Consider the following 17512-nt stretch of genomic DNA (forward strand, 5'->3'; position numbering starts at 1 on the left):
TCATCGTATCATCCCGTATCCGACTCATGTTTCTTGCGTTACGTTTTATTATGTAGCGCCCGAGAATAAGTAATGTATGCAAATAGAGCGATCGCATAGACCAGGTATTAGGAAAAAACGATGAGTTCATGAGTTATACGTGATGGTAACTGGTGTGGAGGCGAGACGGAAGATTGCGATAATGTTTCGACTATAAGATAAAAGGAGACGGTAAAAAACAACGCAGAGCAAAAAAGATGTAACAAAGAAGATAAATAGGCAAAATGGTCGAGAAAAGTATAAAATTCTAAAATAACGAACAATCACAATCTATCGTTCTTATTTAATAACATTAAGGTCGTATAACAAACAAGGGGCTCTCTCTTTGGGGAAGAGTTTTCTTCTGAAGTTTTAAAAAATATCTTTCTGCAACTCTGTTTTTTACTTAATCGGATATTAGATACGTACGAGTACTTCAGAAGCACAGCTCGTAATGGTTTGGTAGAATAACAAATTACGAATTGTCACCACTGGAATATTGCGTTAATTATACCTACTTTCCTCCGCTGTCTGACCTCAGCGAAGGAAAGTAGGGTTCCTTTAAAACAGGCCCTAAAGCATAAGAACTATTAAGAACGTAACACCTTACTTTGCATGCCCATTGTTCAGCATAACCGATGCATGAATTAAAGTTTGTAGTGTAAGTAAACCATGGCGTGAAGGCCTACAGTGCGTGGAGATATTTCCTCTTTCGACAGTGACCGGTGAATCCAGATGTCATCAAAGGAAATGACAACATTAGCGACATCCTTATTAACACTTTATTGCACTAATGAACTGTTTTGATCACTTAGCGCCTTTGTTTTTGAAGTGAAAAGTTTGCGGCGTTGTATGAACTGTTAAACTCGCGTCAGGACACGTGACTGATCCCTGATCGAAAATTCGTAAGACGAAAACTATACTGCATAGATAGCGAAATAAATAAGTATTGTATTCTACCACATAAATAAGAGTAACTTAATAGTTATATTTAAAAGGAAAAAATAGTGCAAAATTATTCCCTAATCATTCTAGAACATCAAAAAAAGCACAACGTTATCTAATATTCCAGTTTTCACTTCTGCCGGCACACCCGGAGTGCAACCCGTAGCTTTTTTTTGAGTTTAGTTTTATCCAAAGGAAGTTATAAGGTAAAAATGTTACAGTAGAAATGTAAAAAATGTGACCTCCTTGCTGGAATTACAAAGACCAAAGATAAAAAAGTTTCCAAGGAAAATAATGAATTTATAACATAGATGGTTGGTAATATTTTATACTTGAGGATAATAAAGCCATAATTATATATTTTCATTAATCATGTTTGCTAAATAGGTACAAAAAAGAGGTGTTCTCAATATCTAACACAACTGGGAAGTTCGACCTTATTTTTTACTCTATTAGATACGCTAATGGAGTTTGTAAACCATAATTTAAATATTTCTGCCGAGTTAGTAGGTGACAAAGTTGCAATATGCAAGTTGCGATGATTACTATGTTTTGACGACAGTTGGTTCACGCACGCGCTTGCTACGAGCTCTTAGAGTAGCCTAGCTGTCATTGTGGAAGCGAGACGCCGCTATGTGTAGCGTAGTGTGCCGTCTCGCTTTCACTTTAGCGACCGACCTGGTAGCAGATATCACCGTAAGAGAAAAGTTAACGTTACAACGGATTGCTAAATTATAACACCTTTCTTTGACATGATGGCTTTGGATTTTCTTAACACCTCAGGCATATTTCGCAGTACATACCTAGATCATGACATCTTTCGAAAGACCGGTATATATGCTTAACTTTTCAACAATCGATACCAGGTGAAGTCCGCCTCAGGCTGGTGTCCGCTTCACTCGAACTAACTGTAACTTGAACATTAATACTTCAAGTGGTATCAAGTGGTTAGACGAGAACTCGGCATGACTTCAAAGTCTTCAGAATAGGTTAGTAAGAATGTAGTAAATGGTTTTCACATGTCCATTCAAGTGTATCGGCAGATAATACTATCGGCGCCAACAACTTATCATGAGTGTGCCGTTTAGCTGACGTAATTTGACAGCTTGTTTTCGTTTCGATGTTTCCATTCAACTGTGCCGACATGACACTACAGGTGGGTATAGTGGCTTAGTTGAGGGTATATATGTTCTGTGCTTAGTTGTACTTAAACGTGTAAATAGTCAACACGTCGATTATAATGAGGGATAAGTAAATTATTATTTTTATGCCCTTCACTTACTATGTATAATAAAAAATGGACTTAACTAGGCATCACAATTTTTTTTTTTCGGATTGGAGAACATCATTTTCTGCTAGCAGAATCTGCATAAATATAATGTAAGCTCTCTGTAAGTATAGGTAAGTACCCAAGGCAAAATATTTGATAACAATAATTTAGGTATGTAATAGAAAAAAAGGAAATACGCAAATGCAACATAATGCCAAAATTACTACTTATCAGATAAGGAATATAAAACAAATTGTTCTAGACTATAAACAGGAATTACAGAATTACTTAGACAAGATAGTAGGGCAACTGGTAACTTTGATTAAAGACATTAAATTACGCATGATATTAAGTACCTTAACGTAATCATGCAAACTTTTCTTCAATCGTTAATATCTATTAACCAAAGTCTATCGTTATCGACGATTCTTGCTGCACTGTGTAAACGTAATACGGACTTTCTTTTCATTAATCTCTAGACTTTATCGGAGGAAGTTGGTTAGTTTTAGTAATTAATTAATAATGAGTAAGGTGAATGTTCTTTTTTATAAACAGCCATCATAGGTAGTGGATAAGCAGCAAATTCATAAACGCTTTATTCAAAATTTTAACTGTCAACTACACAACAACTATCAATATTTTATCTGTGGTCTGATGGATTAAGCGAAGATTAAGCGTAACTTGATACTACTTGGTTCTATTAGTATTGAATATGTGCAAAATAAATTAATTGAATGAAATATATATGTAATTAGTGATATTAACTCACGTTAGGTAAAACTAAGTACTAGATAAAAGTACAAAAAAAAATGTTGAACCTTAGATAAATTCTAAATCTACATATGTGTTGAACGCACCAATTTCAATCTCGAATTGTTTTATAGAAAAATAAATCCTTTAAAAAATATTTTTGTAACTTTGTGTTACATTAACAATACACAAAAAATACACTACAATTTACAGTTGTCCGTTAATTATCATTTGCAAAAAAAATGAAATAATTTCGTTAATGTTCCATGATATGGGTCAGTTTCTGAACGCCACCTCATTCAACCAATCACAGCCCGGTAGTAGACACTTTCATTTGTAACGTCTTGAAATTTGAAAACAAACGTTCAGGGCTCGTTAGATTTCGGATTCATGTTGGTGGTTATTTTAGAATTGATCGAGTTTTATCAGTGATTTGTTATAATTAAGTTATTTAGGGCTTATATGTGAACATATGTGAGATTTTTTATAAGAAGTACGGTGAAACAACAGTTCAAAATGATTAAGTTAACCGAAGATGTCAACAAATTATTGTAAGTTCTTGTTTTACAAATTTAATACCATGGATAACTTAATTTGTTTAGTTTTAAATCTGCTCTTCGTTATTTTGTGATGCTAACTACTCTGACGAAATTGTTGCTGGTTTTACTAGACTTATTCCTTTGCTTGTTTGAAGTATGACTTGAGGCGTCGAATGTTATCCAACCGTAACTGATTTTGCTGTTTTAAATTTTGACCAACATATTGCTTTATAATCAACCTAGTAAGATTCAATTGACAAAAATATCATTAATATATTAAATTCGTCTACCAAACAAGTTTGACCGGTATCTATTGTTTGAAAAGAACTGGTAACTTTTCCACAGTATCAAGCTTGTTACATTTGACCATAGTCCTTGACCATATAGTTCTACTAATTGATGTTCCTAAAAGAATTCTGCTACTTACTGTATGAAGTGTGTTGACAGCATAATATGTGATTCCAAAAGTTTATCTGCACTTCAAGTGCAATAATGTATCATGTTGGACTGTTTGTTCAAATTAAATGGTCTCCAAACCACAACTAGTATGAGTTTTACATGTTTCTAAATTTTTATCCATATTGTTAGATACTGAATAACAAAACTTAAGCTGTATTGTGTGCTATTGTAGCGTCATAACAGGTTATAAATAGCTTGTTTGACGAAAATGACCACACAATAGTTTATAAATAAGGAATTATAGAGGTTCCCTCCTAAAAAAACATTCAATGAGAACAATATCCGGATATTGAAACTCCTTGTAACTTTAATGCAATCCTAACCCAATCATATGTACTGCAAGGCCCAACAAGTACAAGACCCACAGAAGTATTTTTCTTCTGTATCAGTAAGATCAAAGTTTATACCTTATTTTTAGATTACTTGCTCAAATTGGCATGGTTTTCAACCTCCTTGCTACATTTGTCCTAACCCAAGCCATTAGATCTTAATCTGTAGACATAAAGGTCAATTAGCATAGAGATCAACCTCTTTATTGTTTGAATGATACTGGGAACTGCCAAAATTGGGGACTCAAACTAATGACTGTTTTATTCACTTTATACGGAAGCAATGTTGATGTGAAGCAAGATCAGGTTCAACTTACGCTTCAAGTCTTTTATTCGCTAACTCATTCATTTACTGTGTAATTAAGTCAGTATTCTATTCTATTTACAGCAATGAAGTCCTTATGGAGATCTCCCAGAACGTCCGCTCCATGATGGAGGAGCTCTGGCTGAACTGGTCCCATCTTGGTGTGGACGACAACACTAAAGTGAACAACATCACTAAACTTGTCCAGATTGAGAAGGAACTGCACAGAGATGTTATCTCTGAGACCAGACAGAAGCTGAAGACGATGCAAGGACAAGTCGATAGTAAGTCTTAATAATTATCTTTTAAGGTATACTTTTCAAGTTAGTGATGTAAGTTATCAGTGTGGAGTATTATTTATTCTCAAGGACAAGGACAAAGATCAGAATAGTACATATTATGTCAATCAATCAAAAACATTTTAATTCATCAAACCATTCATGTTTCATTTCCTTAATAACACATTTACATTAATATAATATTGCATCGGGTGGTGCTATTAAATCCTACAACCATTACACACTGAATACTAGTAATGATTTTACGAAATAAATGGATTTCTTTCAACATTATTAAATATTTCCTTATCTAAAGATGCAATAGCCAATAGGCTACTTAGTATTTTAAAATATCTTAACAATAATTTCCGTCAACCAGAACTTAAGGAGGAAACCGAGGAGCTTAGCAGGTGTCTGTCAGTGGACATAACCATACTGGACTTCAAGGAGGAGATGATGCTAGTAGAGTACAAGAGAGAGCTGGAGGAACAGATTGCTGGGTAAGTGTATTGTTGATACAAGAGGGTCTAGTATACAAAATGTAAGGTAAGTATTATGGATATGGAGATTGTGAGTTTACGATATTGTTGTCTGTAGAAATTGTAATTTTTGAAAAGATTATATTTTTTTTTGTTTTTGTGTATTAGAAGCCTCACAGCCCATAGTCACCTTGAAATAAATTTGTTGTGTTTGTGGAAAAAGAGAGTGACCATTAGGAGCATTGTTTAATTTCTTTCAGTCTAACAATCTTGCATTAAGAGGTGGCTCTGAACTCTGATATCATTCCTGAATGTTTGTTTTAGAAAATACTTCAAGCTTATTTTTTGTACATTTAAATTATTCAATGTACAAAAAAATTTGAAATTGAAAATGTGAAATTTAAATATGTACATATCTACAGTGAAGAGTTGTGACTCTTGGTCTTTAGTTGTTGCATGAATAACCCCTGATTTCTGAATTTTCATGTTCATTATGCATAAATCACACAGTCAAATACACAATGTTAACAAGACTACCTATTTAACTCCAAATAAATCAATGTTAACACAAAAGCAAAGTAATTCTGTTGCAAACTAGTTTCATGAGCTGTTATTGCATTGTATTACATAAAGATATACTCTCTACTCCTGATATGCGATTCCCACACTAATATAGTCTGTAATTAACTAATTAGCTGTATGTAGACATAGGTCACTTGTTACTGGTGACATGGTGAAAGACAAGGAATAACATAGTATTGTGCATCATTCTCAGTAAATTAAAACTTATATGATGTTCTCATGTGAATTGTATGAGTGAAATTCTCATGTCTTAATTGTGTAATTCGATTAAATCTTCTCTGTATCAGGATTTTGATTTTACTTTGTAATTAATGGTATATGTATGAGCTGTAGTATTTTTCATAGGGCAGGTCTAGTTTCCAGCTGCAATGTTGGAATAAGTAATAATCGTAGATCAATATACAGCCCATTTAAATATGGCAAAAGATCTTTGCCCAGCAATGACACATAAAGGTGGTTATTTAATGCTAAATACAAGCAAAACATCTCAGTTTTTACTTTCTCTCGATCTTGCAGATCAGATCATCAATTTGTGACGTGGAAATCTTACCCATTCCCTCCACCCCTATGGAGTCACTTATATTAAACTATTCTCTCTAAAATTTAGGTTTTATGTGACCATATAGAAATCAATTTTCAATCTTAACTTAGCTTATATTTTTAAATATTATTTGAACAGATACCGAGAGCAAGTAGAACAACGTCGCATGAAGATGGAAAGGCTGTTAGAATGGCAAAGAGACCTCGCTGATAGCTCGGAGTCACCATCCAGGAGTTGCAGGAGGTGCCTCTCCCTGCGGAGGAGGAGTTGGACAAGCTGAAGGAGCACCTTGAAATGCTGCAGGCTGAGAGAGATAAGAGGGCTGAGATATTCCTGAATATTCAAGTGGAAATTAAGGATATCATGGGTAAGGATTTCCGAAATCTATTTACTGTTTACTTTTTTAATGGTTTTTCTTAGAGTGCAAAGTCTTTAATCATAAGTTGAATTCTTTAAGATGGGTTGGTAAAATCTATAGCTTTTTGATAAATAAGTGTATAGTGTAAGAGTAAGTAGTTTTTCGTTTATTTTAAGATCAAATTGCAATGATGTTTAGCATAAGTACAAAAATAACATAATACTCCTTATTTGCCTGATTTGTTTTCATCATATCATTTCACATATATTTTCATATCGCGATCACTAATTTCCTATTACTTGTTTAGAAACGCGGTTAATTTGTATGTCTGGCTGATCTAAGTACCTCGTAAACTACCAATAATGAAGTCGTAGTTTAAATTTCCGGTCAATTTAAACTACGGTTAATTTTAAAATAAAATCAGTCAATTGATATAATATTTTTTCCATAAAGGTGAATGTGTATATTGTAAAAACTAATGAAACTAACCGATTCTTTCTGCCAAGGGGCGTATTGAAGCCTACAGGTTCGATTCCAGGCTGTTAAGTGACCTTTATGATTTGTACAGTTTTTAATCGTTTCAAGATTATCGATCGAGGGGCAAACAACGTGCAATGGAAGACTAAACATTTCTTCGTTCCTCCCCCTTATTCCAATAGCCCGTAACTACAGACTTGTAAAAAAATCCAAACGTATGTATAGGCACATCTTCGATCTGGTGATGACACGCAAGAACCTGTGGCTGAAGATGACCGAGCTAGAGGCGCGCGCTACGGAGCCGGGCCGTTACCACAACCGCGGCGGGCAGCTGCTGCGAGAGGAGAAGGAGAGGAAGGCCATCGCCAGTAATGTGAGTACCTTCTTATATGTTCCTGCAATTTCCGTGTACTGTCCAACAGTCATTTTCTGTGTCTTTTGTCCGTTTTCATCTAAAGATGTAAACCGAGAAAATAAATACTTTACAGCAAAAATCTGGTGTCGTAATATTGTAATCATCAAACAATTCGGTTGTGATAACATAGAAAGATAGTTTTTTATTACTTCGCAGTTGCTATGCCAGACAGTCTATAATTAATTAACTTAATAATTGACCATCTGTGTAAAATTATGTATTAGTATCAATTAAGAATTAAATTGAATTCATTTGCAAATTTGCATCACATTTCGTTTTTTTTCGCAATATAAAACAGCCTTAACATTCAAGCGTCATATTCTCTATTTTATTGAAAACAAATTTGCATTTGTTTAACCAACTTACTAAGCATGGCTTCTCTTTATAGTTACCGAAAATTGAAGCACAAATAAGAGAACTAGTGACCGAGTACGAAACTAAGACTGGAAACACATTTACTGTCGATGGAAAGCCTCTATTGCAGCTGATGGAAGATGAATGGGAGACCAGGAAAGCTGTAAGTATTATTAATTTGCTTTTCCTTTATGTTTTATAGAAGGGATGGTCGAACAAGACAGGTATTATAAGACACTCTCCTACTATTAGTGTCCAGAGCGACGGTTCCGAAATAATGTCAGAGATGTGACATCATTATATTAGCGTATAGCCGTCCACCATTAAATGTAGGGCTTCCCCAAAGAGCGCCTAACACCTTGGTTGTTTTAGCAATACCACCCAGGCAGATTCATGACTCATGATTTATAACTGTCTCATTTGCTATTTACAAATTTAAAAAGGTTAAGTTTTCGACTTGCTGACATCAGTGTAGTGTGTAGAATATACACCATTTTACCATCTTCCGATCTCCAACAAGATCTCTAAGAACGGTAGTTACAAATCCTTAAAAGATTAAATTCTATTTCAGTGGATACAACTTAACACCACTACGTCAACTTCAGTGAAAAATACTAAAAGAATAGTCATGCTAACGTCCGTGAGCCACGCCACTCCGAAATCTAACGACCATCGAAATTATAGTCCCTTTGAAACAGAACCGTCAAATGTCAACTTAAATTCTTTATTTATATAATTGGAACCTTTTTTGATACTTTTTTTGCCAATATAAACAATGTTCATGGAGACAGTTTGTTTTATTCATAATATTGTTTGTATTGAACAGGCTTTCGATAGCCAGTCTTATCTCTGAAGTTACTTAACTGAATTTAAAAACTTATAACGACTATACTGATTTATTGAAAGGTAACACTCTTACTAAAAACAAGTTAGGTTAAAAAACAACTTCATTACGTAGGGCTATTTAATATGACTTTTAGTGACTTGATATACATAGCTTGTTTCTCCCTGTTTGTTTAGGAGCGCCACAACAAGTTGTCTGCCCGCAAGCAGGCGCTGACGCCGACCACGCCGCTGTTCCGCTCGCTCGCTACGTCGCCGCTCGGCAAACGCAATAGGACTGCTGCCGGCTTAGCTGCCACTGCTGAAAAGAACAGGTAAGCATTTATTGATTTCAATGTAGTAAGTAAGGTAGCAATGAGTATTGTACGTAGCAACAGATCACAGGAATTACTGTATTGTATATTTGACAGTGGGTAAGTGTTGAATAAAAAAGTAATTAATTTCACCCGCCGGTTTTCGCGACGGTTACGCAAACATATATGTAAGTCACACGCACAAGGCACCCAAATTCCGAACATGCATTTGTGAGTCACGCAAGTGCTTGTCCTATGCGAGGATCGAACACATGACAGTGACACCTCGCGCGCAATTTGTTTGGTGTGGTGACCTATATGACCTTTATGGTGTACTATTCGTGCCAGTCAAAACGCCGCTTGGAGTTAAACAAAATACTTTTTACTTTTTAATTCCGTGAAAAAGTGATGAACAAAGCAAAATACATCGTTTTGTATGTTTTGTTGTATTCGGTTTAGCTTTTAGATCATTGTTTTTTAGGCTTCCCTTAATCTTAGTATTTAGCATTGTAGCATTGACTGTAAGCAGGTCTTTCTATTTATAGGCCGCCATCTAAACGCCAGCTGATCACGGGTAGTGCGACGAAGGCGGTGACTACGTTCACTAACAACCTGTCCGCACTAAAGAGGTCTGCTATCACCACTGTTAAGAGGTAAGTGTACTCATTAGGCTCTAATCATACAATGGTTTATTTTTTTGTCGGTTAAAGGTGACCCGCGCTCGACTATTCAGTACTGAACAGAAATAATAACTAATTTAATTTCTGCTTCTCATGTATGAAGGAATAAGTAATGTTGTGGATTTTGTCGGCCTATAATATAGTCAAGCTCTTTTGGCTGTCGTGAAGTAGTCTACTTCAAATGATGAAACAAACAGTTCGCGTATAACTTCACCAAAACTGGAAGTCAACGAGATTTAGATATAATAGAGCTTAGTGTAATAGTCGTGTTTTGTTATTTGATGTGTAGTAATTGTTCAAGTTAGTGGTTTCATGTATAGTACATATTCATAGCACCTACATTTTTAATGTTTTAAAAATGCGGAAAATATTTCTTTCGACATGAATATTTCGTTCTAAAATTTTTGATTACAGTACTTATTTAATTCTTAGACGAGTACAACATTCAGTATGTAATAAGAATACCTACATAGCGTAAAAAATTATATTGGCACTTGCTTTTTGTTCACTACAAAACCAAACAATTAGTTACCACAGCGCTTACGCACACGTACTTGTTATTTAGATAATATTTTTCATTCCTTTACTATTTCAGTGCGCGCTTGTGAATTTATTGATGTGAAAACGTCCATTACGTCATAAGTGTTGAGGCAAGTTTAGTTTGATTGATGATAAGTAGCGATCGAACAAAAATAATGCGACTTTGACGTCGCTTGCGTAAGTAGAGGGAATGAGAAATATTGCATTAACGTTATATAAGTATTAATTATACATTTAGAATAATTATATGTAGTCATTATGCTTCATTGTTCAGAAAAGCATGAAGTAATTATAGTGTTAGACAGCTATTACATGAGGTAGATGTTGGATGTAGATTGTTTGCGTCAGTATCGAAAAAGGTATTTAATTTTGTAGAGTAATTAGATGTCGATATTGGAATTTTATGTAGGTCAATTGTTACACGATAATTATATGATAAAAATGCTATTAAAATTCTTGCCTATTTCTTTCAAAATAATTAAATTTTCAAGTTATATTTACGATGAATAATCACTGTTGCTATCAATCTCGTGGTAACGCATATTTCTTCATATTTTTTTGAAATTATTTCGTTGAAGTGAATAAATGCTCAGTATGCCCCGTTGCTTATTATTGATTTAAAATGACTACCACATTGCGGAATTTAATCATTGTGTCGCGGGGGTTTCACAAACATTCAAGCATTCGTGGATCGCGGTGATCGAACCTGCCGACACATCGCAGTCAGTGGCTATTGCGTGGTGAACTCAATCACTTGGCTTCTCTATTTATATTGTTATTTCATCCTAAATCCCAGAAACAGCCTGAAAAAGAGACTATGAAGTGATAAAACGAAAAAAAACCATGATACCCTAACTAATTACCCTTTATTTTCCTAGGCGGATTAGCGGACGCTTGGCGCTAGAGCAGTAGCTGAAGGTAAAGATGCAAGAGGAGCTCGACTATGGCGACGTTAGGAAGACACCCAAAGCCACCGTCAACGGCAGTATTCTCAAACATAAGCGTACGGTGGAGTACAATGTGACATACTTCATTTAGTACACTGTATCAGCAAAGATTAGTAACTGAAAATATTGGATCTTCTGTAAATGTCTTAATCAGGACGATGATTTATACTACTTTTACTAACGGTTTAGCTACTCGCGTGTACAGTGACAATCGGATTTAGTAAACAATTTCCCTTTATTACACGGTTGGAACTGTCACAGTATTCTTATACTGTACATGTAGTAATACATCTGCTTGTCCCGCAGTCCCATGGCAAGCGTCGCAGCAGCAGCCGTCGCTCGATGAACGCGACTCGCTCCAGCGGCTCGCAGGAGGAACGCGCGCACAAGGACCCGCTTATGGAGACCACGCTGCTCACTACTTACACTGACTTTAAGGTATGCTTATTACATTTACTTTAAGGTATGCTTTATACATATTGTAGCAAGCATTCTATTAGATCGACCAACACAATGGTCTTTCTTGTTGTTGAAAATATTCAACTTCGTACACCAGCATAAGTTATTGTCGAGCGTCAATAGTAAAGCATCATGTATTTAATTTTCAGGATGGCATAAACGAGAAGCAAATTAGTCGCAGTTCGATGGCGAACACAAAACCTCACGAGATGGTCCTACCCACGATCGTATGCCAGAGAATTGACGAGCGATCCGCTACCCCCAAAAAAAACTCCGAGGGTTAAAACTCCTTTAACACCTAAGGTCGGCAAAGAGAACATACAACAAATTAATATGCCTATGACACCGAAGAGTAACCTCTTGTACACGCCCACTAGGCTGACCCGCTCCGCGCTCAAACTTAACAACGACGGCTTCGCAACGCCGCGCGCTCCGCTCAGCGCCAACAAAGTCAACCTCCAGAGACAAAACACAGTCGCCACCCTCACCGTCAAAACTACCCCAACAACGTTAGCAGGTCTAAGTCACACTCGCATTTAGTGCGAGTCAAAAACCTCCCGCCTCTCATCTAAATAGACTGAGTACAGAACTTACGCCTTGATATAAACGTTTGGTTTTCGAGTTATTTGCACGTATATATCAAGCTGTGTGCCCTGTGCCTTACAGTAATATTAGTCATGATTTTCATTTGAGAATCGATTTGTAATTTATAATAATTATTCAGATTTTTTAATACAATTTTTATTTGTGTTTGTCGATGGTTTGACTCAAGTTTGTGACGAATTAAATAGACGTTTTCTCGTTGATATATAATGTTTTGCTTTCTTACTATGTATATTTGAATCTCTTTATAATTATGCGCAGTAATTGCATTTTAAGAGTTGGTTAATTATGTTTATAGATGTGATTGATATAGTATTTTAACTGATAGATAGTTTTATAAGTTACTTTCTGTTCTTACGAGAATTATTTTAGTTGCTCTTCGATTGGAATAATGTTATTTTAGAGTAGTTTTAGAGTTTTCCTTAACAAGTTTATTAATTTAGAATATGTAGTAGACAATCTGGTTCAATACTTTCCAAAATTATATTTCTTAATAAATTGATATTATTAAGTATATGGAGCTCTGTACATACCACGCATCGAAAAGAAAACGTTGGCAGCTTTCGATTTTAGGAAACGTCACTTTAGAAGTTCAGAATAAAAAGTTTTGAATATGCCAAGGCAGTACTTAATTTTTATCAGTATTGAAAATTAAAAAGGTTTAAAAAGTTCACCATATTTCTAACATTAACATGATATTATAACTTACTAATTATGCGATGCTTTATTATTAATGTATAATTTTTAATAATTTTAAAATGTAAATTATGATTGTAATATATTTGCATAGTTTAAAACAGATATGATTTTTATTCCTGAAACCTACTAGATATCCTAAATAATTAACAAAACTGACACAAAAATAACTTCATAATCAAAATAACTTGAACAATTTAGTTGTAGACAAATTGACGAATTAAAATGTCTATTTTATTTGATTTGAAGTGGGTCCTAAGGGCCGAATGTTTAGAAAGGCAGTGGAAGGAGATAAATACAATATAGAATTGATTTGGAATCGTGAATATACAGAAAATCTATTCTATGACGTCGACATTGGTTCGTTAATGTAAGACAAATTTCTTTCTTATTTAGAAATGATAACTAATACTCCACCCAGCGTAAAACATTGTATAGGGTTTATCAACGCCAGAAAATGAAACTTACAATGACGGAACGAGATGTTTAGGCTGATTGGATGAAGGCCTATTTCGCTGAATATAGTTAAGAAATGTTACGAATATGGTTTACAGACAGTTCGATAACCAAAAAGGGTAAATATGAAAGCCTAAGGATTATCTCCGCTGGCTGTGCGTTTGACTGTGTACTTCACCAGGCTGTGTATATCATGAACCGTGATTGGTACACAGTTGTTGATATTTTCACTGATAGTGTACTTCAGCTGCCTTCAACTGCTATAACCAAAATAAGGTAAAGCAATAGGCCGTTTGTTACGGTCATAAATTTGCAGGTAGGTGACAACGTTGAGGGTCAGAAATTGATTTGCCGCCCAACCTATTTATACAAATCGGTAGGTATCTTTAGACTTCATTTACGTTGAACCCTCAGTGTCGCGATTCCGGTTCCCACTTTACCGGTATGTTATAATAAATTTTTTATTTATTCTACATTACAGTGAATTATCAGCGCTATCAATAGTGATGATAAACGAAAAGAAAGAAGTGACAGGGTTCATTGCTTTCTCCGACCATCCTGACATACTAGGGGTACATCCTAGTGAGTGGGAAAACTGGATACGGAACTCCTATCAGTAAATACCATATATTCTTACATATTTCCTGTTTTATTCGTTATAGCAATAAAAGGTATATTCTGCGGCGATCTTTCATTTCATTTTACGCCATGAGTTTCATGCTTCGACAATGTCACTTTAAGTCGCGGTGGTAGACCCTCTACTGCGTCGCAATTCCGCTATTTGCAATAGCGGATGAATGGGACCTGTTCTCTCTACACTGATAAAGTAAAGACTAAATCCAGTTTCGCCAAATGACATTTTTCTGTATAATCCCATTACAATCATTACTTTAATTTTCTATTGTAATTTCAGGCGTTACTACCTGTCTCGTAACACACTGTTCATCCACTTCATGTGTTGTACCGACGCTGTTAAGGACTTCTTTATAGAGGAGGCGTTTATCGCGGTGTTCCTCAATGACTACTACCTACAGTACATTGTGTTGTCAGTTCCTATGTTCTGTCCAGAAGGTTAGAGATGTTTTTGTTAAACGGAATTTGTGAAAAGCTTATTACCTTTGCTTCGAACACTTATGGCATTTGTTTACGTTTAAATGAATGTTTTCCTTATTATTTCTTAAAGACGCTGAGAAACAACACAACAAATCCGACTCCATTTACTCCGCCATATAAAACGGGAAGGATAAGATCCATTTTATGTAGTTATTTTGTTTGAAAACTATCTAATAGTCTTTTAAGTGATTATATGCCATTTTAATATATTCAAATCAAATCATCATATATTATGTACATGTTATCACGTAATTAACTGTGATTGGTAGTCAGTTTTCTTGCTAACTATTTTATTTAGCCTTAGCAGAACAGCATTTTAAGATCCGGGGGCAAGTTGAGCTTCTTACAAGATTTACTTTTTTTCCTTTTTACAGAATTAATAACGAGGTATTTAACATACAAGAAACGTAACATCTACAAATATTTACCGAGGGTCAAAGAGGGGATTGGTGATTATTTGCTAACAGCATTGAGAGCTGACTTCTGTCCTAAGCTCAAGATGCGTAGAGCAGTGTGAGTAAATATTTATTATTGTCCTTAATTTTAATATTTGATATATTGTATTATTATTATTTATTTATTTTTTAATTTAATAGCAGTTATAGTGGGTCTCCTGAGATACCTAATTCTAATTTTGTCATGCAGAGAAGAAGACAATGATGATTTAGTAGACATTTTGGATAAAAAGTGTCCTCGTCTAAAGCGATTGTACGGCGAATACTATATCAGTGAAATTATTGGAAGACATCCAGAGAGTACCAGGCAAATTATCGTGGCTGATGTAAGTATTTAAGTAAGTCAATAATGAGATCATTCGTAAGTTTTCCTAACCCAGGCCTCTTTGGAAAATACCACGGGCTCGATCAAGCTGCTACCAAATTCTCGAATGCGAGCTTTTCGAATTATGTAATATATAAATATCCTGAAATTGGGTTGATTACAGAATAATATTTTCAGTCTACGGATAAGGTAGCTAACCAGTGTGGGTTCATGTCTCTTTAGAAAGAATATAACAGATCTAGAGTATCCTGACAAAAAATACAGATTTAAGTTTTTCTAATCTTCCTTATTAGACCTTGAATAACATTTCAGATCCAAGGCCGAGCCGTAGCGGTTATGTGCTTGAACACAGACATAAACTATAAGAAACTGCAGAAAATATATGAGTTGCGTCCTTATCACGGGCTTAAGACCGCTACACCTCTTGAGAGAGAACAGACTAGGAGGAGTAATGTACTCCTCTCTGATTTTGGGTATGTAGACGATGTATATGTAGCTAACTGGCTAAATAACAACTGCACAAATTGATCGATCATGGATCTGAGGTCGCTAAATACTTTTGGTCCGTGAATGTGTGACCATATATCTCGTAAGAAGTTCCACTGTGACTCGGAAGGTACGTTAAATTGTGGGTCCCGGGTGTTTAAAACTCCTTGACAATTGTTACGTATAGTAAGAAGCTAGAAAGTCTGATAACATAGTTGATGTAAGGCTAGGCTTACGATGAAATGATGAATAGGTACGTAGTAGAATAGTTTCCTTTTTATCTCTATATTGTAAACATTGTAATTAAACAAATAGTATATTCGAAATATATCTGACATTCCCAGTTTCTGCTACTAGCTAAGTGGATGCGACTTATCAAAGTCAATGTCCGAGAGTTAAAATATATCCATTGAACATATTGTTCGTCTTAGGGAAAGTGACTCATTCTTAATGTTCATTCTAGGGAGCCTATAATGCTTGGCAAATGGAGTCCTTTTGACCAGGCTTCGAGAATAAAACGACATCGGTCTAGTGATGTAAGTTTACTTTTTTATGCTTACCAAAAATATTGCCATAGCTGTGGTAAATAGAACTAAATGAACATTAAATTATTTCTTATCAAATAAGTGATCTGGATAAGAAAATTTGATATTAGTTCAAAAAGATTATTGTATTGAATACGTGTTACCTACCTTACCTACATGAGGAAAGATTAATGATGAAACGTAAATTTTCTTCTTTATTTGGTTTCGAACTTAGTATTGACGTACTAACACAATGTTTAAAATCAGGCCAAAGTAAAAACACTACGACAAAACATGAAGAATTCCAGTAGAGTGAATTTCCAAGCTCGCGCCGGTAGCATGGAACACATTATAGCAAGATCCCAGTCAGAAGACTTCAGTGAAATGGGCGATCTGCCTTCACCTTCACTGTCAGCATCATTATACTCAGTTGTTAACTTACTGGACGAAGATCCCTTTGATTACGAAATAGTTAATATTGATACGACGCTTATATTGACGGAAACCAGATCTCAGGAATTGTTGTAAGTCATTATATACTGATATTATATGCAGGGTTTTTCCTTAGTCAATTTTGGTCTTTCTAAAAGTTAAGGGTTAGGGATGATGAAGTTTTTATTCTATCTGTACTTATGACCTCTTAAAACCGAACTTGATTACTTAAATCTTCAATCTTGGAATATTACATAACTTATTTATATCTAGTGAAATATGGAACCACGCTAAAGAGTTTCTTATAAACATTTTAGTCGGAGCGCTATATCCTTAGCGGGGAAATCGTCTTTTGAGGCTAATTCTTCATTTACTAAATCAAGTAAAATAGAAGCACGCAGTTCCTTGCAAGAGTAAGTTGCTAAAGCACTTGCCTTATGGATTCTGGATTCAGATACAGCGAAGGTGTAAATGCAACATGAGTTTGGATTAATATTTTATTTTGCTTGTGATAGATTTAGAGTTGACAATTTAACTTGATTCGATCTCTTTTGTTCAGTAC

At 35.1% G+C, this 17512-nt stretch overlaps 1 protein-coding gene and 1 pseudogene across 1 annotated transcript; both read left to right on the plus strand.

Moving 5' to 3' along the window:
• Nucleotides 1–3304: 3304 nt before the first annotated feature.
• LOC113507171 lies at nt 3305–12626 on the plus strand (annotated as a pseudogene).
• A 931-nt stretch (nt 12627–13557) lies between these two features.
• On the plus strand, nt 13558–17367 carry LOC113507169 (cilia- and flagella-associated protein 61-like). Its single transcript, XM_026890024.1, has 9 exons — nt 13558–13581; nt 13996–14231; nt 14529–14686; nt 15103–15241; nt 15374–15509; nt 15821–15981; nt 16458–16530; nt 16786–17042; nt 17268–17367. The coding sequence occupies exons 1-9, from the start codon at nt 13558–13560 to the stop codon at nt 17365–17367; spliced, it is 1284 nt and encodes a 427-aa protein (XP_026745825.1).
• The last annotated feature ends 145 nt before the right edge of the window (nt 17368–17512 follow it).

The sequence above is a fragment of the Trichoplusia ni genome, unplaced genomic scaffold (assembly GCF_003590095.1).
Source record: "Trichoplusia ni isolate ovarian cell line Hi5 unplaced genomic scaffold, tn1 tig00000785, whole genome shotgun sequence".
NCBI classification, from domain to species: domain Eukaryota; kingdom Metazoa; phylum Arthropoda; class Insecta; order Lepidoptera; family Noctuidae; genus Trichoplusia; species Trichoplusia ni.

Coding starts and splice junctions, on each gene's coding strand:
- LOC113507169 (XM_026890024.1), top strand. CDS start 13,558: ATGATAACTAATACTCCACCCAGC. Junction 14,232..14,528: donor TGGATACGGAACTCCTATCA/GTAAATACCATA, acceptor TTGTAATTTCAG/GCGTTACTACCTGTCTCGTA. Junction 15,982..16,457: donor GTACTCCTCTCTGATTTTGG/GTATGTAGACGA, acceptor TGTTCATTCTAG/GGAGCCTATAATGCTTGGCA.